This window comes from Microtus pennsylvanicus, chromosome 14 (genome assembly GCF_037038515.1).
Source record: "Microtus pennsylvanicus isolate mMicPen1 chromosome 14, mMicPen1.hap1, whole genome shotgun sequence".
Classification (NCBI taxonomy): domain Eukaryota; kingdom Metazoa; phylum Chordata; class Mammalia; order Rodentia; family Cricetidae; genus Microtus; species Microtus pennsylvanicus.
Genome location: NC_134592.1, coordinates 14314350 through 14336775, shown reverse-complemented (window position 1 = coordinate 14336775; position 22426 = coordinate 14314350). Strand labels below are relative to the sequence as shown.

At 45.1% G+C, this 22426-nt stretch overlaps 2 protein-coding genes across 2 annotated transcripts; both read right to left on the bottom strand.

Annotated features, from left to right (window-relative positions):
* Nucleotides 1–16945: 16945 nt before the first annotated feature.
* LOC142834613 (serine protease inhibitor A3N-like) lies at nt 16946–19546 on the bottom strand. The gene is made up of 3 exons (XM_075947381.1): nt 19296–19546; nt 18358–18508; nt 16946–17236 (listed from the first exon to the last, which is right to left on the bottom strand). The coding sequence occupies exons 1-3, from the start codon at nt 19484–19486 to the stop codon at nt 17036–17038; spliced, it is 543 nt and encodes a 180-aa protein (XP_075803496.1). The 5' UTR covers nt 19487–19546; the 3' UTR covers nt 16946–17035.
* A 1784-nt stretch (nt 19547–21330) lies between these two features.
* On the bottom strand, nt 21331–21930 carry LOC142835230 (serine protease inhibitor A3N-like). Its single transcript, XM_075948541.1, has one exon. It carries the CDS (start codon nt 21928–21930, stop codon nt 21331–21333), a length of 600 nt encoding a protein of 199 aa, XP_075804656.1.
* Between the last annotated feature and the right edge of the window lie 496 nt (nt 21931–22426).

Genomic DNA, 22426 nt, shown 5'->3' with positions numbered 1-22426 from the left:
AGGAGAGTTACAGGAACCCCTCGAGAGGAGAGTGGGTGTCAGCTCAGTGATGAGCTGGTCTTGTGCCTAGACAGAGGACAAGAGGAGACCAAGGTGCATTTGAGTTGGGGTGCTCGGTGTCCCTGGAGACTATGTGATCCCTGAAACACTGCTGGAGGCCTGCACAGAGAGGGAAAGTTGTTCAGTCCATTAGAGACATTCTTGACTCTCAAGGTTCATAAGAACACACATTGAGCAGGTGGACATGGGGTTTCAGAGAATTACAGCCTTGGGGGATCACACACAGAATTTCTTTTCCAAGTGAGCACTGAGGTACCAACCCACGAGGAGCATGGAGTGATAAGAAGGGTCCCATGAATTGAAAGCAGCGATGTACCAACAATTCCTCTATGTGCAACAGTCAACTAAGGCCCTGAGGTGGCCTCCGCGTGCACTCCATGCGCACTGGCATGCCTCAGCTGCATCCTTCCATCCTTCCTGGCTTCAGCCCAGGTATCTAAGGAGCCGGGTGCTGAGTACATCTCATGCTGCCCATGAGCTGGGTCCTGAACTTGTGAGAGAAATATGAGTCCAGCTCTTAAGTGAGTCTCAAACATAGATACCAGGGTTACACTCTTGCCCATTCTATGAGGGTTCTCCTAGGACTTCACAAACAAAAGATGAACCCCTTGCAGGGACAGCCTGTGCAATTAAGATAGCAGACTATGGATGGGGAAGAGGCATGCTTACAGCAGTGATCTTAGATACCTGTGCTCCAAATTAAAGCCAGGACAAAGTGTTAAGGGTGACCCACCCGATGCCAGGGTTCCCGAGGAACCTGCACTGTGAACTTCCTGATTTGCAGATCAGCCCAACCCCAGAGCCTTCAGAGAGGATGCTGAGCTGCCATCCAGCTGGCTGCCTCCATGTGTTTTCTGTTGTTACTGAGGACCACTGAGCAGACAGTATATAGAGGGGGTGTCAGTTAGCCTTTTATGACTGGGGCAGCACATCTGAGGAAACCCACTGAGGGAAGCAAAGGTGTGGATTCAATCACAGCTTCAGAGACTTCAGGCCAGGGTCTGGTGGATTCTTTACTTTGAGCCTGAGGCAAGTCAAGCTTTATGCATCAAAAACACTATCAAGAGGATTAGGGCTTGGGACATGGCTAGGTGGATAAATTGTTGTTCCCACTCCGGGCATAAAACAGAGTTTTATAAACTGAAACCAAAGAAAAAAGCCTAGAGTGGTCACATGAACTCGTGGTCACAGTTATGGGAAGGCAGGGAAAGATAGATCCCTGGGACTCAATGGTTAGTCAACATAGGCAATTCAATGACCTCTAAACCTATTGATGACCTTATCCCCAAAGCAAGGTGGATGAGGAATGCCAGTTGACGATGACCTCTGACCTTTGTATGAATGTGAACATGGATGCGCACATTCTCATTCACAAGCACAAATAACCACATCAGGTAAGTGTTCAAGGAGAGAGAGAAGTGAGTTTGGGAGGTAGCTTAATGGTGGAATGCTGGCTTCAATTATGTGTGTGACGTTTAGGGTTCCCTGTACTGTGATAGTGTGGAGTTAATCCCCAGGAGGAAAGGGAAAGTATACAGCTCAACATCTGTACCTAGAATTCTGATGAACGTAACCATTTGGATGACAATGTCATCCTCCACACCAGCAGGAAAGCGGTACCTTTCTTCAGCTGTTACATTAGTGTGTCCTCACAGCTGGGGTGGGTGTGGGTCAGCAGGGTCCAAAGCTGTGGTGTTGAAGAGGATGGGCACCATCCAGCCGGTCAAGATCACACTTCTGGCTTGGCTCAGCATTAACTAGTGATGTGGGATGCTCCTCTGTATGTTGTGAATATTTTTTATTAATAATGGTTAATAAAGAAGGTGATTTGGTCTACGGCAGGGCAGAATATACTTATGCAGGAAATGCACGCAGAGATAGAGATGAAGAAGGGTGAGGTCGAGAGAGACACCGGCTCCCGCTGGAGGAATAAGATGCCAGAGCATAACCAGTAAGCCATGGGCACATGGCAATATGCAGATTCTTCCAAATGGATGAATTTATATGTAGAGCTAGCCAGTAAGATGCCTGAGCCGTCAGCCAACAGTTTGTAATGAATATTAAGCCTCAAGTGGTTACATGGGAACTGGCATGCTGGAGAGGAACCTCCATTGACAAATTAGTTTCTGGTCTTGGGATCCTGCACTGTAGGCAGTCAGCAAAGAGGCGCAATGGGCAGGTGCTGGTAAGGATGCAACAGGGCCTTGGTGTGAAAGAAAGAGCAAGCGTGGTGGCTGTGGTGAGCTCTGTAGAGGGAGAGAAAGAAGGGCAGGAAGGTGGGCTCCTGCCTAGGAAAGAATCCACTGTGATACACTAGCGTGGTGTTGAAATGATTCATATAAAATAGTAATTTACAACAATCCTACTGAGTCAATTAATGGTTTAAGTAATTTTATTACTGATCAGAACAAGAGTGAACTCATAATTTCTAAAAGTCTGTAGGTGCCCAAACTCAGAGGCACAGCAAGCTTGCATAAAGACAAAGATCAAAGACACCTAATTTGTATAGAAATTAGACGAAGGTCAGATTAATTTGAAATGTTCCTTCCTTACAGAGCATAATAACTATTTCAATCATACCATGACAAATAATTTTCTTACAGCTTTTATTTCTTGTGATTTCCTTTATTTACTCTGGTTGATGCATCTGCACCATGGGCATGCCCATGGAAATCTCAAATACATGAGAAGTCAGATCTGTCTTTTATAGGGGAACACAGGGCGCTAAGAACTGTGTGAGCAAACACAAGATGGAGACAGATCATGAGGACTTACCTTAGTCATTTCAATGTGAGCCTGCATGCTGTCTTCTGACCTGTCTGCCCTTACGCTTAGTCCTAGTACTCAGAGGGAGACTGCTCTTTTCTGACATCTACAAATACAGAATAAATTGTTCCCAAATGCACAGCTTGAAACATAAACATAAAATATCCACAGTGTCAGGGACCCATGAGGAGCCAGGCTGGGGGGGGGGGGTTCTTCCTCTGGGGAACTCATGAGTTCCAGGGTTGGATGAAGATTTGACACATGCTCAAGGTTCCATGTCCAAGTTTACTCTCATGACTATTTTTTTGTTCCCTTGGAGCTATAAACTGATCCCAGAGTTTTGTGCTTGCTGAGAAGCCCCTACCACTGAGTTAACACCCAGGTCTCTCATGGCTTTTGATGGGAAATCTCTTTGGACCTACTCAAAGTGTGGCTCATACTTAACTTCTGAGAGCAGATAAAGAGAGAAAGAGACAGAAAAGAGGAGAAGCAGAAGAGAAAGAAGGAGGAGTAAGTAGGAAAGAAGATGGAAAAGGAAGGGGATAGGGAAGGAGAGAGGTCAGGTCGGAAGGGTTTGGAGGGACCTGGGAAAGAACTGGCACAGCCTAGGCTGTACACAGCTGTCATCCCAGCACTAGCGCGGCTGAGACAGGGAGGGCAGGAGTGAGGACAGCCTGGGTATGTTCCTTCTTTTCCTTGTTGCTGGGTCTTATACCGGACTAAAGCAGTTTGAATGGAGAAGGGTTAGTCTCTGCTCTTGAGTTCTTGGCAGGACAGGCAGGGTGGCCAGCCAAGATTCAATCTAAGCCTCCAAGGGAGAACAGCACATCCCATCTAAAGACCCAGGAAATCTTCATCAAACTCAGCCAGTTAAATCCCTCTAGCTCATAGTTTTAATGAAAAGTTAACCACTGTTCTCCCAAAGCAGCATCAGCAACCAGAGGGCAAGAAGTCAAAGCCCTGAGCGCTGGAGATCATTTCACATTTTAACCATAGCCCTTCCCTACACAGCAAGAGTCTATATCCTAAAACAAAACTGAACAAAACCAGTGTGGAGGAGAGGAAGGTGAATCTGCCTTTCATAACTCAAGCCTGAGTCACCTCCCTGTTTGCAGCCCACATCCCATCCATGAGAGGACAGTGATAACGGATGTTCTCACAGAAAAGCCACCACTGCAGTGGAGTCCTCAGGGCTCATTGATGAAAACCTCATGATTATGCTGAGTGGAACGTTGGCCTTATAGAACTACATTATCCCGGCTTGTGACTTAGTCCCCATAAGCACTGATTCATCACTGAACATCTGAAACAAATAGACAATTTTCCATTGTTAGGGTTCTCCAGAGGAGTAAAAGTTATTCCAGAAATATAAGAACAGAAAAAGGATTTATTAGAATGGCTTAAAAGCTGTGGTCCAATTAGTACAAAAATGGCTGTCTACCAATGGAAGGTCCCAGGATGCCGTAGTTGTTCAGTCCACAGGTCTGGATGTCTCACCTGATCTTCAGTATATGACGGGAACCCTGAAGAAGTCGTCTCTAATGACAGTGAAGGAATGGACTGATAGGGAGTGTGAGATCAAGCAGGCAAAGAGAGCTAGCTTCCTTCTTCCATGTCCTTCATATAGGATGTCAGCAGAAGGTGTGGCCCAGATCAAAGGTGCATCTGTCCACTTCAAAAGTTCCAGCACCAATGTCCTCTCCCTATTTAAAACTATTATTTAAGAAATGGTTCTTGACAGATGTAGCCTGATGCTTAATTTTTATTTAATTCCAAATGGAATCAAGTTGATAATCAATAGTAGCCATCCCAAGTCCACCCCTTGTCACCTCGACAGATATTCTGTCTCCTTGATGCATACTTAACTTCTTATTGAAGGCCATACTCAGGTTTTAGATATGGCATATGTGGCTTAACTATCCCATGTACAATTGAAAATACAGTATATTTTTAACATCAAAATCACACCTAGCATGATATGACTATCCTTGATCTGACCAGAAATGCATACTTAATTTTATAATAGGTAGTGATGTTCCTTGAGAGTCATTCTTTTCATATGTCTAACTCAAATATTATATCCACTGGTATTATCTGAATTGATATTGCATTGCATGATAAACAAATTGAGGAAAGCAAGCACAAGTAGCTGTATAAACACATATTAAACCAAAAGGTAGCAAAAATACTCATGTCAATCATAATTCTCATTCCAGAATTGGTCACACAGCCTTCAAAATGCTTCCCTGTAGCCCACTCTGTTTTTCTTACACACTCAGCAAGCACCTCACCTAGCCTTTGTTCTGTACTGGAGAAGTGATCCATGCCTACATTCCCTTTGTGATCCTACCTGGATTAGGTCCCTGTAAGTTTCCCATGACTCTAATCTCACCACATGGTAACACAAAGAGACTTCCTAAAAGATCACATGACTCTAGACACAACCTTTCTCCCCTCTACTGTGGAGAAACAATCCAATTGTGCTTGGTTATCTGGACCAATCACTCCACCTAATACTGTTCCTCCATTCTTAGACTGTTGGATAAAAGGCATCTGAGCCCCAAAGTGGTCAGGTAAAAGTCAAAATTTTCAGTTCAGTGGAATGTTCATTATGTCTCCTGGCAGGAATGATTCTTCCTATACAACCACAACTTCTGGGTCAGCAGAGTTTAGGTCATAGGAATAGGATTTTAAAACCTTCATTTAGATCACTAGGGCGATAGTGAGTGGAACCCTGCCTTTCTACTACTAGCTCCTGGACCTGTGGGTCCTGGCTATGGGAGAAACCAAACTACATATTGGACAATGTTTTGAAACATTTATTACCCTCTAGAGGAGGCTGCTCCAGAACTCTGAACTGTTTGTTGTTACATAATTGGCTCCATAACTGGGTCTTCAAAAGGCCATTCTGTCTCTGTGTCCCATGCAGATTTATTTAATTTTAATATTTTATTTTTTCCTGGAGTCTGCAATCTGGAATAAAGTTTGCTTCTGGTTTATTAGATTGTAGTACTCTGTCCCCATCTTTGCACGACCCTCCTGGAGCCAACACCCTTAGCCCATGAGAAGGTAATTAGCCTCTGGACCTGCAATGTTCCCATCTCTCTCCAGTACTGAAATTCAGATAAGCTAGCCTGGCTCTGCAGACACAGAATCCTTTCAGGGATTTCCCTTCACTGCCAAACAAGGCGGCTTCCCTTCAGAATTCTGATGCAAAGAGGACACAGCGAGTCTCTGTTAAGAAAATGTCTATTGAGGCCAGAGAAGACAGGATGCTGGTTTTGTGTCAGCATTGAGGCCAGTGTTTATTAATGTGTGAGTTCCCCCAAAGAAATCCTGAAGCAAAGACACAGAGTTGTTGTGTTCTTTTCAAAGTGACTTAGAAATACAGAACAAATGTTAGCTGCAGCCCACCCAGGCAAGAATTGGGGTGGGGATCTGCACACTCCCATTGCTCCTGAACACTCTGGATATCCAGTAAGCTTGTTTACAACACTTTTGGGCAATTTCCCATCAGGTGGCTCTGCTAGGAGAAACCTGAAATGCACGTTACCAGAAATCCTTCTATCTGCCCATTTCCAGTCTGAGCACACAGCATAGTTTGTATGTGCCAGCATTTCCCTAGAAGAGGGAGGAGTCCATGGTAGGGATAAATCGGCATCAGTGTGCAGTGATGGAGGAGGGTCATCATTCTATCGGTTGTTTCATTGGTTAAGTAATAAAGAAACTGCTTGGCCTCTGATAGGGTAGAATTTAGGTAGGAGGAGAAAACACAGCAGAATGCTGGGAGAAAGAAGCTGAATCAGGAGTTGCCATGATTCTCCCACTCCAGACAGACGCAGGTTAAGATCTTCCCTGGTAAGCCAGCTCGTGGAGCTCACAGATTATTAGAAATGGGTTAGATGGATATGTAAGAGCTAGCCAATAAGAAACTGGAACTAATGGGCCAGACAGTGTTTAAAAGAATACAGTTTCCATGTAATTATTTCGGGGCATAAGCTAGCCATGTGGGCGGCCGGGTGCCAAGAACGCAGCCCCGCTGCTCTTATTTCAACAGTGCGGCATACAGAACAATACAGCAGAATGCAGCAAAGATGAACATCCAGAACTCAGTTATCCCAGTGAGCATCAGCTATCAGGTAATGCCAAGGATCCCTGCCCTCTGGGAACAAAGTAAGTGCCTTCCCAAGACTGTGTGGTTCTGGTGATGACCTGGAGTCTCAATATGGATGAGAGGTAATTAGTTGATCCTGGAATCAGGGGACATTTCTGGGATTCATATAAATCTTTTCCCCAGTCTGGATCTTCATGTTTATGGAAGATGCAGGAGCCATGAACTTTGCTCCTATAGAGTGAAAGGAGCCTGCTTTTTTCTGTACTCCACAGGGAGGAAGTACTGAAACCTTGTCTATCTTGCTCTGGGCTGAAGAAGCTAAGGAGAGACATGAAAGTCCCTCTGAAGGAGGTGCCTTCCCTGCTGTTGCTTATAGTTGACAGGAGATGCCTGGGGGTCAAGAATCAACTTCCTTTGTAGGTCCCATGACCAAGCAGAGGGTCTTCAGCCTCAACTAGGGAAGGGAGAAAGCAGTAGCTCAGCCACAGAGCCAGGCCTCCTGCTGCACACATGGAGTAGCCCCTTTCCGCTGGAAACAATTCTGACACAAAATAGTGTTCAGTGCTTCTCCAAAGAAATGCTTGCATCCGTAGGAAGTAAACATGGAGTAAAGGCAGCCAACTAACTGAGGTCCCCGGCTCATCTGCAGGAGAGTAACAGCCCTGGGGATAAGCAGCTTAGCTCCAGCCTTCCCTCTTCTGCCCCCTCCAAATCCCTCTGGGTTCTTCTGGTTTTCTCCCCCCTCCACTTACAATTGGATCCTCCTTTCCTTGGCCTCTCTCCTCCTATATCTTTGTCCCTCTTTCATCCACTTTTTCACTCCTTGATTCCTCCAGCCCTCCCCTGTATCCTCCCTCCCCTTCTTCCTCTCCCTTCCATGTATTTACCGACCACTTTCACCTTTGGACACATGAGCAAAGGGACAGAGGCTAAAGGTGGGTGCCTGTGTTTACCATGATCATAAGTCTTCAACTGTAATCCTTTAGGATGCCTGTGGCTCCCATGCCAGGGCATATGGAAGAGTAGCCCTCTAGACATTTCTTACAACAATCCCTTTTATCCCCATAATAAGCCAGACAATTGCAAATAATGGAACCTGTGTCACTCACCACACTGCCTTAGAGGTCCATCCATTTGCTTGCTACCACACAGTCATCGCAACCTGGTGTCATCTTTCTTCCCACCAAAAGACCTTCCAAGCCTGAGGTGCAAACCACCCTGTTTTCCCATGCAGCACTAAAAGAACCTTTCCTGTTTATCCTTCTCCCTCCTATTCCCAGGGGTGCCAAGGCTGTGGCACCAAACAAGATGTCTCCAGAGCTGCTTCCCAATTATATTATTCTTCCCCAGGCCTGGTCATAGAACAAATTCAGTCAAGGGCCTTGGGATTTCCCAGACTCACCAAGAGGCTCAGTTAGGGTCTGTGCTAACTACTGCTGAAAGGGTCCCAAGTTCCCCCTACAGGGAGGTGGGGCATGAAGGAGTGCAAAGGAAGAGGGTTCCCTGTCTTCTAATGAATCCTTCTGCAGAGAGGGAATGAAAGAAGCCATTCTGATTTGACATGGTTCCTGCCTGCCCCCATACCCCTGTTGCCCTTCTTGATTGCTCTGTGACTGGGAATGTCCATGCCCCACTCTGAATCTTGGTTCATTGTAGGGAGATTGGCTGCAGCAGCAGCAATTCCTCCAGTTCTGATAGCTGGGAGTACATGACGTGAGGGGGGCAGAGAACCTCCCATGTACCTTCAAAGAGGCATCAAGGGCAGCAGAGCAGGGAAACAATGCAGCCCTGTGGGAGGACATGGAGATGCTCAGAGTACCCCCTGATCCTCCCAGACTCAAAGGGGCTTTGCTTTTCAGCCTGGAGAACAAAGAAGATATCCCCCTTGTAGTTTCCTGGCTCTTGATGGTGGGGATCTACCATGCTATCCTCTGCCAAAAAGATGGCAAACTGGAAAGTTACACTGAACTTCAGGAAGACAAAATCAATGGGACAAGAGTGGACAGTCTAACCCTGGCCTCCATCAACACTGACTTCGCATTCTGTCTCTATTAGAAAATGGCTTTGAAGAACACTGATTAAAACATCCTCTTCTCCCCACTCAACATCTCAGCTACCTTGGCTTTCCTATCCTGGGAGCAAGCAACAACACCCAGGAAGATATTCTAGAAGGTCTTAACTTCAATCTCACAGAGACCCCTGAGGCAGACATCCACAGGGGCTTTGGGCAGCTCCTCCACATGCTCAGCCAGCCAGGGGACCAGGTGCAGATCAGCACAAGCAGCACCATGTTTGTTGGAAAGCGCCTAGAGATCCTGGCAGAATTCAGGAAGAAGGCAAGAGCACTTTACCAAGCTGAGTCCTCAACAACTGACTTCTAGTAGCTTCATAAGGCCAAAAAACTCAATGACTATGTGAGGAAACAGACCCAGGGGAAGATCAAGGAACTGATCTCAGACCTGGATGAGGACACAGTAATGCTGCTGGTGAACTACATCTGCTTAAAAGGTGAGGATGGACACTGAATGGGATGTGGAGGGAAAAGATAGTGACTGGGAACCTTAGATCCTTATGCTGACCCCTTAAAAGGGGGGCTCACAACCTGGAGACATGGGTGACTCACGTCTCTCTACCCACAGCTCCTACTTCTCCCCTAGGGATTTTTGGATATAGTTGTGGTACCTGGCACATGTTCATCAGATGCCCTGAGTTCTCAGTCTAAGAATACTACATTTGGCTGTGACTTAAACTTATTCACTAGCAGAATGCATAGCTCACTAGTCCAGTCATTTCTGAGTGTGAAGAAGCTGTGATTTCTCCCTGCAGAGACCAGGTCCCTCATTCTGCCCACTCCAGCATTTCTAAGATCCATTCAGAGCAGTAAGTGTGTACCTGCCTGGCCATCCAATCTCAGGAATGGAATACAAACCCCCTCCAGCTCCTGCTGCAGGGGCTTCTTTGTTCCACATGACCCTGCCTCCCCAAAGCCCACCCTTTTGTCTGTGAGGTCCTTGGCCCAGCGAGAGTCCCTGCTCCTATACTGAGGAGATCCATTTAGAGGGGTTAGTGCATGCTCACCCAGCAGGACAGTTCCAGGAGCGGAGTACAGGCCCCCTCCATTTCTCTAAACATTTCTGGCCATTCATCAGGGTGTCTCCCTGGCTACTGGCTTTCTCCATTTTCCCATTCCATCTTGCCCCAAAGCACTCCTTTCCATCTGCAGGGTCCTAGGATCCCCCAACTCATCTTGCATTGGGGCTGAGGATCTGGGGAGCTAATGGTGAGTGCTGCTGCAGGGGCTTCTTTATTCCACGTGACCCAGACTCCCCTCAAGCCTGCTGTTTTTGTCTGCAAGGTCCTTTGCCCAGCAAGAGTCCCTGCTCCTGTACTGAGGAGATCCATCCAGAGGGATAAGTGTGTGCCCACCAAGCTGGACGGTCCCAGGAATGGAGTCCTTCTCCATTTCCCTAAATGTTTCTAGCCATTCAGCAGGGTGTATCCCTGGCTACTGGCTTTCTCTAGTTACCCCATCCCATCTTGCCCCCAATCCTTCCTTTACAACTGTGGAGTCCTTAGATCCACCAGCAAAGCCAGCTTGAGGGCAGAGGTGATCTGAGAGCCAGCTTTAGTGCTGAGGGGTCCTAAGAGAGGGAAGACCAAGAAAATCCCCCAAGTACACAGTCAGTCACAGCAAAGATAGGACCAAGATGCCAAGACTCTCCTGGCCGCATCTAAAGTAAGAGATGGGCAGGCGCCAATGCAAGAATTCCTCCAAAACCTGAAAAGCAACATGACAACACCAGAATCCAGTGAACACTCAACAGGAAGACTTGGCCACCCTAATCCAGAAGAAGTAGAAGAAGCCAACTTTAAACATAACATTATGAAAATGATAGAGGCCCTTAAAGAGGACTGAAAAATTCCTTTAAAAAATGGAAGAGAAGACAAACCAAAAGTTAGAGGAAATTAATAAATCCCTCAAAGATACCCAAGAAAACCAAGAAAAAAGCAATCAAACAGGTAAGGAAACAGTTCAAGACTTGAAGACCGAAATGGAGGTAATAAAGAAAACACAAACCGAGGGATGGTTGGATATGGAAAATCTGGGTAAATGAACACAAACTACAGAAAGTATAACCAACAGAATACAAGAGATAGAAGAAAGAATATCAGATGCTGAAGATACGATAGAGGAAATAAACTCATTGATCAGAGAAAACAACAAATTCAACAAATTCTGAACACAAAACATCCAAGAAATCTGGGACACCATGAAAAGACCAAACCTAGGAATAATAGGGGTAGAAAAAGGAGAATTACAGCTCAAAAACCAAGAAAATATATTCAACAAAAGATAAAAACTTTCCCAACCTAAAGAACGATATTCCTATGAAGGTACAAGAAGCATACAAAACACCAAATAGACTGGATCAAAACAAAAAACATCCCCTTGCCATATAATAATCAAAACACAAAACATACAAAAGAAAGAAAGAATATTAAGAGCTGCAAAGGAAAAAGGTCAAGTAACATATAAAGGTAAACCTATCAGAATTACACCTGACTTCTCTGTGGAAACCATGAAAGCCAGAAGGTCGTGGATAGATGTGCTGCAGACACTAAGAGACCATGAATGCTAGCCCAGACTACTATACCCAACCAAGCTTTCTTCACCATTGATGGAGAAAATAAGATAATCCAGGACAAAAACAGATTTAAACAGTACGTAGCCACAAACCCAGCCTTACATTAAGTACTAGAAGGAAAACCACAACCCAAGGAAGCCAACAGTACCCACAATAACACAGACATCTGACAACCCTCCACCAGCACAACTCAAAGAAGGACAACACACAAACACTACCACCAAAAAAAAAAGTAACCGGAGTTAACAACCACTGCTCATTAATATCACTTAATATCAATGGACTCTATTCACCTATAAAGGGGCACAGGTTAAGAGAATGGATAGGAAAACAGGATCCAACATTCTTCTGTTTACAAGAAACACATTTCAACCTCAAAGACAAACACTACCTCAGAGTAAAGAGATGGGAAAAGGTTTTCCAATCAAATGGACCTAAGAAACAAGCAGGTGTGGCTATACTAATATCTAACAAAATTGGTTTCAAACTAAAATCAATCAGAAGAGATGGAGAAGGGCACTTAATACTCATAGCAGAAACACTATATTAGGATGAAGTCTCAATCCTGAATATCTATGCCCCTAATATAAAAGCACCCACATATATAAAAGAAACATTACTAGAACTCAAATCATATGTCAAACCCCACACACTAATAGTAGGATATTTCAACACATTTCTCTCACCATTGGACAGGTCAACTAGACAGAAACTTAACAGAGAAATAAGAGAACTAACAGGTGTAATGAATCAAATGGACTTAACAGACATCTATAGAACATTTCACCCAAATAGAAAGAAATATACCTTCTTCTCAGCATCACATGGAACCTTCTCGAAAATTGATCACATACTCGGTAACAAAGCAAACATCCACAGATACAAAAAAAATTGTAGTAACCACCTGTGTCTTATCGGATCACCATGGAATAAAGTTAGAATTCAACAACAATTCTGCCCCCCAGAAAGCTTACAAACACATGGAAACTGAACAGTCAACTACTGAACCACCCCTGGGTCAAGGAAGAAACAAAGAAATTAAAGTCTTCCTTGAATCCAATGAAAATAAAGACACATTGAAAATATATACCCAGACCTATGGGACACTATGAAAGCAGTGCTAAGAGGAAAGTCCATAGCACTAAGTGCCCACATAAAAGAAAACGGAAAAAGCACACACTGGAGATTTAACAGCACACCTGAAAGCTCTAGAAAAAAAAAGAAGAAGCAGACTCACCCAGGAAGAATAGAAAACTGGAAATAATCAAACTGAGGGCTGAAATTAACAAAATAGAAACACTGAAAACAATCCAAAGAATCAATGAAACAAAAAGTTGGTTCTTAGAGAAAATCAACAAGATTAACAAACCCCTATCCAAAGGCAGAAAGAGAGCACGCCAATTAACATGATCAGAAATGATAAAAGGGACATAACAACAGACACCGAGGAAATGCAGAGAAACATTAGGTCATACTACAAAAGCATGTATGCCAAAAAATTGGAAAATGTGAAAGAAATGGACATTTTTAAAGATAAGTACCATATACCAAAATTAAATCAAGACCAGGTGAACAATTAAAATAGACCTATAAGTCTTAAGGAAATAGAAGCTGTCATCAAAAACCTCCCAACCAAAAAGAGCCAAGGACCAAGTGGTTTTGATGCAGAATTATATCAGAACTTTCAAGAAGAGCTAATACCTATACTCCTTACTGTGTTTCACATAATAGAAACAAAAGAGTCAGTGCCAAACTCTTTTTATGAAGCTATAGTTACTCTGATATCAAAACCACACAAATACTCAACCAAGAAAGAGAATTACAGACCAATCTCACTCATGAACATCAACGCAAAAATTCTCAATAAAATACTGGCAAACCGAATCCAAGAACACATCAAAAAAATTATCCATTATGATCAAGTAGGTCTCATTCCAGAGATTTAGAGCTAGTTCAACATACAAAAATCTATCAATGTAACCCGTCATATAAATAAACTTAAAGGAAAAATCATATGATCATTTCATTAGATGCTGAAAAAGCATTTGACAAAATTCAACACCCCTTTATAATAAAGGTTTTGGAGAGATTAGGGATACAAGATTTATACCTAAATATAATAAAAGCAATATACAGCAAGACAACAGATAACAACAAATTAAATGGAGAGAAACTTAAAAACATTTTAATAAAATCAGAAACCAGACAAGGCTGTCTACTCTCTCCATACCTTTTCAATATAGTGCTTGAAGTTCTAGCAATAGCCATAAGACAACATAAGGAGAAAAAGGGGATTCGAATTGGAAAGGAAGAAGTCAAACTTTTGTTATTTGAAGATGATATGATAGTGTACATTAGTGACCCCAAAAACCCTACCAAAGTACTCCTACAGCAGATAAATACCTTTAGTGATGTGTCAGGATACAAAATCAACTCAAAAATATCCGTAGTTCTTCTATACACAAAGGATAATGAAGCAGAGAGGGAAATCAGAGAATTTCCTTTCACGATAGCCACAAATAGCATAAAGTATCTTGGGGTAACACTATCCAAGGATGTGAAAGGTCTATTTGACAAGAACTTTAAGTCTCTGAAGACAGAAATTGAAGAGTATATCAGAAAATGGAAAGATCTCTCATGCTCTTGGACTGGTAGGATCAACATAGTAAAAATGGCAATTCTACCAAAGAATATCTATAGATTCAATGCAATTCCCATCAAAATCTTAACAAAATTCTTCACAAACCTTGAGAGAACAACAATAAACTTTACATGGAAAAAACAAAAAACCTCAGGATAGCAAAAACAATCTGATACAGTAAAGGAACTTGCAGAGGCATTACCATCCCTGACTTCAAACTCTATTACAGAGCCACAGTAATAAAAACAGCTTGGTATTGGCATAAAAACAGAGACACCAAACCCGCAACAGACAAATGCCTGATCTCCAAAATATATAAAGAACTCAAGAAACTAGACTTTAAAATTCTAAATAACCCAATTTAAAAATGGGGTACTAAACTGAACAGAGAATTCTCAACAGAAGAAGTTCAAATGGCCAAAAGATACTTAAGGTCATATTCAACTTCTTTAGCAATCAGGGAAATGCAAATCAGAACAACTTTGAGATACCATCTTACACCTGTAAGAATGGCTAAAATCATAAACATGAATGATAGCCTATGCTGGAGAGGATGTGTAGTCAGGGGAACACTCATCCATTGCTGGTGGGAATGCAAACTTGTGCAACCACTCTGGAAATCAGTGTGGCTGTTTCTCAGGAAACTGGGAGTCAACCTGCCTCAGGATCCAGCAATACCACTCTTGGGAATATACCCAAGAGAGGCCTTATCATATGACAAAAGCATTCGTTCAACTATGTTCATAGCAGCACTATTTGTAATACCCAGGACCTGGAAACAACATATATGCCCCTCAATGGAATAATGGATAAAGAAAGTGTGGCACATATACACATTAGAGTTCTACTCAGTGGTAAAAAAAAATAACTTCTTAAATTTTGCATACAAATGGAAGGAAATAGAAAACACTATTCCTGAGTGAGATAACCCAGACCCAAAAAGACGAATATGGCATGAATATGGCATGTACTCACTCATTAGTCGATTCTAGCCATAAACAAAGGACACTGAGCCTATAGTTCTTGATTCTAGAGAAGCTAAATAAGAAGGTGAACCCAAAGGAATGAATATATATATTCCAGGAATATATATATTCCTGGAAATTGGAAGCAGACAAGATGGTTGGGGTAAAAGTTGGGAGCATAGGGGTGGGGGTTAGAATGGGGGAAGGGGGAGAGAGAAGGGAGAAGAGGAGGGTTGGGGTAAATTTAGGGAAGTGGGATGGTTGAGATGGAGGAAGAGTAGATATGGGAGCAGGGAAGAAGATATCTTTATTAAGGGAGCCATTTTAGGGTTGGCAAGAGGCTTGGCTCTAGAGGGGTTCCCAGGTGTCCACGGGGATGTTCCCAGCTAGGTCATTGGGCGGTAGAGGAGAGGGTGCCTGAACTGGCCTTGTCCCATAGCCACACTGATGTATATCTTGAATATCACCATAGAACCTTTATCTGGCGATGGAAGGAAATAGAGACAGAGACCGACATCGGAGCACTGGACTGAACTCCCAAGGTCCAGTTAAAGAGCAGAAGTGGGGAGAACATGAGCAAGAAGTCAGGACCACGAGGGGTTGGTCCACCCACTGAGACAGTGTGAATAATCTAATGGGAGCAAACCAAGGCCAGCTGGACTGGGACCTAATGAGCATGTGATCAAACCAGACTCTCTGAATGTGACTGACAATGGGTGCTGACTGAGAAACCAATGATAATGGCGCTGGGATTTGATTCTACAGCATGTACTGGCCTTTTGGCATCCTAGTCTGTTTGGAAGCACACCTTTCTAGGCCTGGATGGAGGAGGGGGGTACTTGGACTTCCCACGGGGCAGGGTACCCTGCCTCTCTTAGGACTGGAGGGGGTGGAGGGAGGGTGAGTGGAGGAGCGGGAAGGAAATGGAAGGAGAAGAGGAGGTGGAAATTTTGATGGTATTATTTATAAAGTAATAAAAGAAACTGATAATAAATATAGGTTAGAGGTTTATCACAGAAGTCACAGAGTGTAAGCGACAATTTCTAGTACTCTGTTGTCACTACAGTGACACCTCTGCCAATCAGAGCTGAGTGAACACAACCTGACCACATTCTGTGCAGTTATACGTTTATTGCATTTTGTGAAAGCCCTGCATTTTGGGTAAGGAAGGGGAGCTATCCATCCAGTGTATGATGTTGGCCGGTGGAAAACCTAGGAAAAGGCTCCTCTGCCCCAAGTAGGTAGAGTAGGGGAAAGGAGCTGAGCTGACCAATCGATTCCATGCAGAAACAGGAATATGTTCTCCTGCACAGTGTCAGATGTAGGCAGGCCCAGGAGCTGCTGAAGGAACATTGGGTGTCAGAACCTGGGTGAGGAAAAGTTTGAGGCGGGAACTGGACACACACTGGTCCCAGAGGCTGGAAACACAGAGAGGGCAGCCGGTTCCCTTCTAAGTCCTGGGCCTGAGATGAACAAAATAGGGCTAAAAGCTTGAATAGTCCATGAAGCCTGTGGAAGCTGAAGGCAGATATAACCATAGCACAGGTAGGGCTGATCCTACCTGGCAGAGACAATGTTCGGGCAGAGACTCATACAGGAGAGGCAGCAGGGAAGGGTCACAGAGTCAGTCTCAGAAACATAAGCTAGCACTGCCAAGAGGATGAGGAGTCTGACAGTGTCTGTCCACAGGCCCTGTGCATGGTGGAGTCATACAGTTAGTCACTGTCACTCTCCACTCAGGCACACACAGCCAATCAGAACATCGAGGCCAAAATGCACATAGAGGCCCACAAACAGACTTAATCCCTGGCTCCCAGGAGGAAGCATCACCATTTTGGATGTTCTAGTTGTGCTTGGGATTTGTGACTTTGGCCATAAAGAGTGAAGTCTGGGTATTTGTGTCAGAGATAATCATCAGGAACGGCCTGTTGAAATTCACATTCAAAGGATTCCTATTTAGAGACGTTGCCGCAATCCCGATTCCCGTGGCAGCCGCTGCTTCTGTGCCTGTCTCAGCCACGTCCAGCACAGCCTTGTGGACCACCTGTAGGAGAAAGACGTCACTCACTGGAGACCAGGGAGGGCAGCAGAGGAGATTCCTGGAGCAAGCATCGACTGCTGGCCTCAGTCAGTGGTGAGCTTGTTTGTTCCTCTGCTAGGGTGTGAGATGACGCACGTCCTGGGTCTCTGAGAATCTCTGCAGCCCTGAATTCCAGTAATCACTGCAGGATGGGTATAGACACTGCCTGTCCTTACTCCACAGACAGCTTCTCATGAGATTCACCGGGAATGTCTAGTGTGCTGTTAGCCAGTGCAGGTTTCAGCATCCCTCCTGTGCCAGCCTCCTTGGGACATACAGCAGTACTAAACATGGCATGGCTTCTCTTTTCCAGACTGCCATGTCCTGCTGGTACAGATCAGAGCCTGGGAATCTGAGTGGACACTGGACAAAAAACTAGGCATTGCCAGGCTGTGCATCTGGAAATGTAATTTAAAGTCCTAATCAACTTCTTTCCTTTTTTAAAAATTTTTATTATTTTAAGATTTATTTATTTATTATGTATACAACATTCTGCCTTCATGGATATCTGCATGCCAGAGAAGGGCACCAGATCTCATTACAGATGGTTGTGAGCCACGATGTGTTTGCTGGGAATTGAACTTAGGACCTCTGGAAAAGCAGCCAGTGCTCTTAACTATTAAGCCAACTCTCTAGCCCCTCTCCTTTTGTTAAGTTTTTTTTTTTTTATTACAAATGCCTTTTATTCCTTGCTATTTCCTTTACTGATATTCTTCTGTGTGCTAATCCAGAAGTTCTGGGCCAGCTGTACAGTGAAGAAGCTGAGACTGGAAGTGGTTTGTCCTGCAGTGGAATGTGGGTGGCATCTGCTCAACAGCACTGGTTGGTGCAAGTAATGGTCTAAGACCAAGCACAGGCTCCTTCTCCACAATGATTAGGTGTGAGGTTACCTTTAGGGGGCCCAGGGATTGACTGCTAGGCATCCAGCATAATATATGTATCTAGGCTGCAATCTGACCTCCCAGGATGAGGGAATCTCAGAAATGCAGGCTATCTCACACATTTCCTGCCCTCCCCCCTCCACACTGGCCTCACCATCCACATTCAGGCACCAATGGGAACCACCCAGTGTGTTTTTGCCTTACCTGAGAGACTCTCAGGTCCTTAGTCCCTGTGATCCCAGACAGGTCAGCCTGTGTGGAGAAGACTTCCCTGATGCCCAGCTGTGGAAGGATGTCCTCCAGGCGGTAGTCCGTGGAGATGGAGAACTTGGGCAGGGAGAGCTTGTGGATTTTCCTAAGCGTGGAAAAAGAAATTTAAGACTCACTGAACTGTGTGTTCCCCTAAACCACACTGTTGCCAGGCCACGTGTACATTCTGTCCTCTCACTGGAAAAGCCCTCTTTCCATTTGTGCCTAGATCACATGATTTTGCTTTTCCTATTGCAATAATTATCCAACTATGCTGGAAAGGCAGTGAGGAAGGATGCTTAAAAGAAATCCCACACTAGCTCAGAACCGAGAATAATACATGGTTAAACATCCAGAGGTAGACTCACAAATCAGAATCCTTTGTTGGAATGGGGAATAGCAATAAAATCGTGCAGCTGAAAAAGAAGCCGGATGCAGGCTTTACATTGGCATTAATACTATAAGAGGCCACGCCGCAGTGGGCAGATAACTTAAGGGCTACTAGCTCTAGGATTTCCTACAGCAAGGCAGTGAGACATGGTACCAGCTGGGATGAGATGGTGCACAGGGCAGAGCTGATTCTCAGAGCTGATGTCATCTCACCCTCATTCCCTCTGCCTTCCAAAACCCATTCGAGTTTGTCTATAACTACAGCCTGGTGGACACAGGAATCCTCAGATCCTGCCCCGGGTGATGTCATCTTGTGAACAACAAAAACAACAGTAAAATTCCCTCAACTCCCTAGTGTGCAGAGGGAAACTCACCTGCACTCCTCCTGCCCCTGCCTACTCTCCAACCATTATACAGGTATTAGTGAGATTCTGAGATACAGGGACACTGGGCAGAGACTAGGCTGGGGAGGCATACAAGATCTGGGTCCTGCAGACACACACCTGGAACTCAGAGAGTCCCTCCACTTCCTCAGGGTCTCTGGTTTCAGGTTGGCTTCCACCTGCTGCATCCTGCCTTCATCAGGGAGGATGAACAGGGCGCTGGCATTGCCTGTGTACTTCAGCTCCACCACGGTGCAGGACAGATCCTCATCCCGGAAGTAGGGTGTGATCAGCTCCTTAATATTCATCATGGGCACCTCCACAGACTTTGTGTTGTTCAAGTGGAACTTGGAATCTAAAGTATCTCGAGGTTCAAAGGGCGTCTTCCATTTTCCTAAAGATGAAAGGGGTCATCAGTAACTGAGAGACTGCACCTCTATCCTATTTCTGCTCAGCTTCTAAGTTGTGACAGCCATCAATCCATTTTCAACAATTCAGGGCGGGGGATGCTAGATTGGAAAAATACCCTTGTAGGTGGACAGCTCCCAGAGGTGAGAAGAGACTCCAAGCTTAGTTTGGGAAGGTGAAATTCAAAGACAAAACCTGCCTACTTGAGTTCCTGAGCAACTGTTAGGGTTCTGGGCATGGGGAGTCTAACATAGATATGAAGTATGTGATGAGATTGGATTTTAGTGAGAGTTGGAGACCCGTTCTTCCTCAGGGGGAACGATGTCTAGAAGGCAATGACTTGTGGGACAGGTTTTAGAGGAAACAGGACAAAAGAGACTGAATTCTCCCACACCATGAGCAATCTCTGAGTCCACAGATAGTGGGATAAGTGTGAGTAATATGTCCTCGGCTCACGCAGGGGCTGTGGGCACCTCAACAGATATCCTGTCCTGACTTATCCTGAATTCTTAGTTTATGTCCTCATTACCAACACAGCCTGCAGGACTTGGTACTGAAACAACTTCTTGAACTGGGATCTAGTAGATTAAACAAGCACCCCCACCTCACAGACAAGCAGTCTTGGTTCTTGGGTTCTGGTTAGAGAGACAAGCCCAGCCTTCCTTTAGGTTATCACTCTGCTTCCACCATTCCCAGCTCACAGCAGCTATGCAGCCAACTTGTCTTCATGTCCTTTGTCCTCCTAGTCCCTGTTTCTGTGCATGGACACCTTGATTTTCTGCCCACAACTCACAGCCTGCCCTGGACTATCTGTAATCTAACCCCTGACCAACGCCATTCTGATCACATCACAATTTCTGTCAGGCACCAGTTCTAGGCTGTCAATTTTGTCCCTACTCTATCAGGCAGGGTGTTGCTGGTGTAGGCTCTGGAGGTCCCCTCACTATCCTTAGACATTATATCTCCAGCTGTGTCTCTCAACTCCCTTGCACCCCCATTCTCTTCAGACTCGCTGACCCCGACATGTGTCTTGGGCATTCTGACCTTCATGCTGATGGACTAGTTAGTTACAGAAGCAAAATTCCCCGAAGAAGACGTGCACTAAACAGCCTGGCTGACACTGCCCTCTCTTTAGTCTCAGCATGCCTGCTTTCCTATCCCAAGTGCAGCTCATTCCCGAAATGGCTCAAGGGAAAGGTCCTGCATAGGAATTGCCCGCGGGGCTCCTCAAGGCTTATGGGCCATGCTATTTTCTCTCTTAATTCTGGGCAGGAGTCAACAGCATACCTGAATCCTTCTAGAAACAGGCTCTCCAGCAGGGATGGACACCTTCTATAGGAGCATATTAGAGATGCTGGAGTGGGCAGAATGAGGGAACCATTCTCTGCAGGGAGAAATCACAGCTTCTGCACACTCAGGAAGGACTGGACTTGGGAGCTATGCATTCTGCTAGTGAGTAAGTTTAAGTACCAACCAAATTCAGCACTCTTAGACTGAGACCTATGGGCATGTGATGAGCATGTGCCAGGAACCACAAGTATATTAAAAAAAAAAACCCTAGGGGAGAAGTAGAGGATGTGAGAAGAGAGATGTGAGTCACCCATGACCCAGGTTGTGAGCCCCTCCTTTTAAGGGGACAGTGTATGGATCCAATGTGCCCAGTCAATATCTTTTCCCTCCACTCACCACCCTGTACCTATCCTCACCTTTAAAATAGATATAGTTCACCAGCACCATTACTGTCTTCTCATCCAGGCCTGAGATCAGTTCCTTGATCTTCCCCCTGGGTCTGTTTGTTCACATAGTCATTGATGAGAGTTTTGGCCTCATGAGGCTGCTGGAAGTCGACACTTGAGGCCTCGGCCTGGTACAGTGCCCTTGCCTTCTCCTTGAACTCTGCCAGGATCTGCATTTGCTTTTCAACAAACATGGTGCTGCCTATGCTGATCTGCAGCTCCTCATTTGGCTGACCGAGCATGAGGAGGAGCTGCCCAAATCCCCGGTGGATGTCTGTCTCAGGGGTCTCTGTGAGATTGAACTTGAGACCTTCTAGAATCTCTTGCAGGGTGTTGTTGTTTGCTCCCAGGGACAGGATGGCCAAGGCAGCTGAGATGCTGAGTGGGGAGAAGACAATGTTTTCATCTGGATCCTTCAAAGCCAGCTCCTTGTAGAGGCTGAAGGCGAAGTCAGTGTTTGTTGAGGCCAGTGTTAGACTGTCCACTTCTATCCCATTGTTTTGGTCTTTCTGATGTTCGGTGTTACTTCCTGGTATGTCATCTTGTTGGCATTTAACATCGGGGCAGATTCCTGCCATCAGGATCCCCAGAGCTACAAGAATGACCACCATCTTCTCTGTTCTTCAGGCTGAAAATAAAGATCTTATGATTCTGTGAGGGCCAGGTGGTGTCCTGAACATCTCCATGTCCTCCCACCAAGCTGCATTGTGTCCCTGCTCTGCTGCCCCTGCTGCCTCCTTGAAGGTGCAATGGAGGTGCTCTGGCCCCCCAGATGGCAGCGCCTTGTCATGTGCTCCCTGTTATCAACACTGGAGGAAGTGCTGCTGCAGCAGCCAATCTCCCTACAGAGAACCAAGATTCAGAATGGGGCATGGACATCCCCTGTCACAGAGCAAGCCAGAAGTGCAGCAGGGTGTGGGGTGGGCTGAGCCCTGTCTGATCAAAATATTTTCTCTCATTCTCTCTCTGCAGAAGGATACATTAGAGGATAATCCTCTTCCTTTGCACTCCCCCATGTCTCTCCTCCCTGTAGGTAGAACTTAAGACCCCTGTAGCAGTAGTTAGCACAGGCCCTAACCGAGCCTTCTGATGCGAACCTGGGAAATC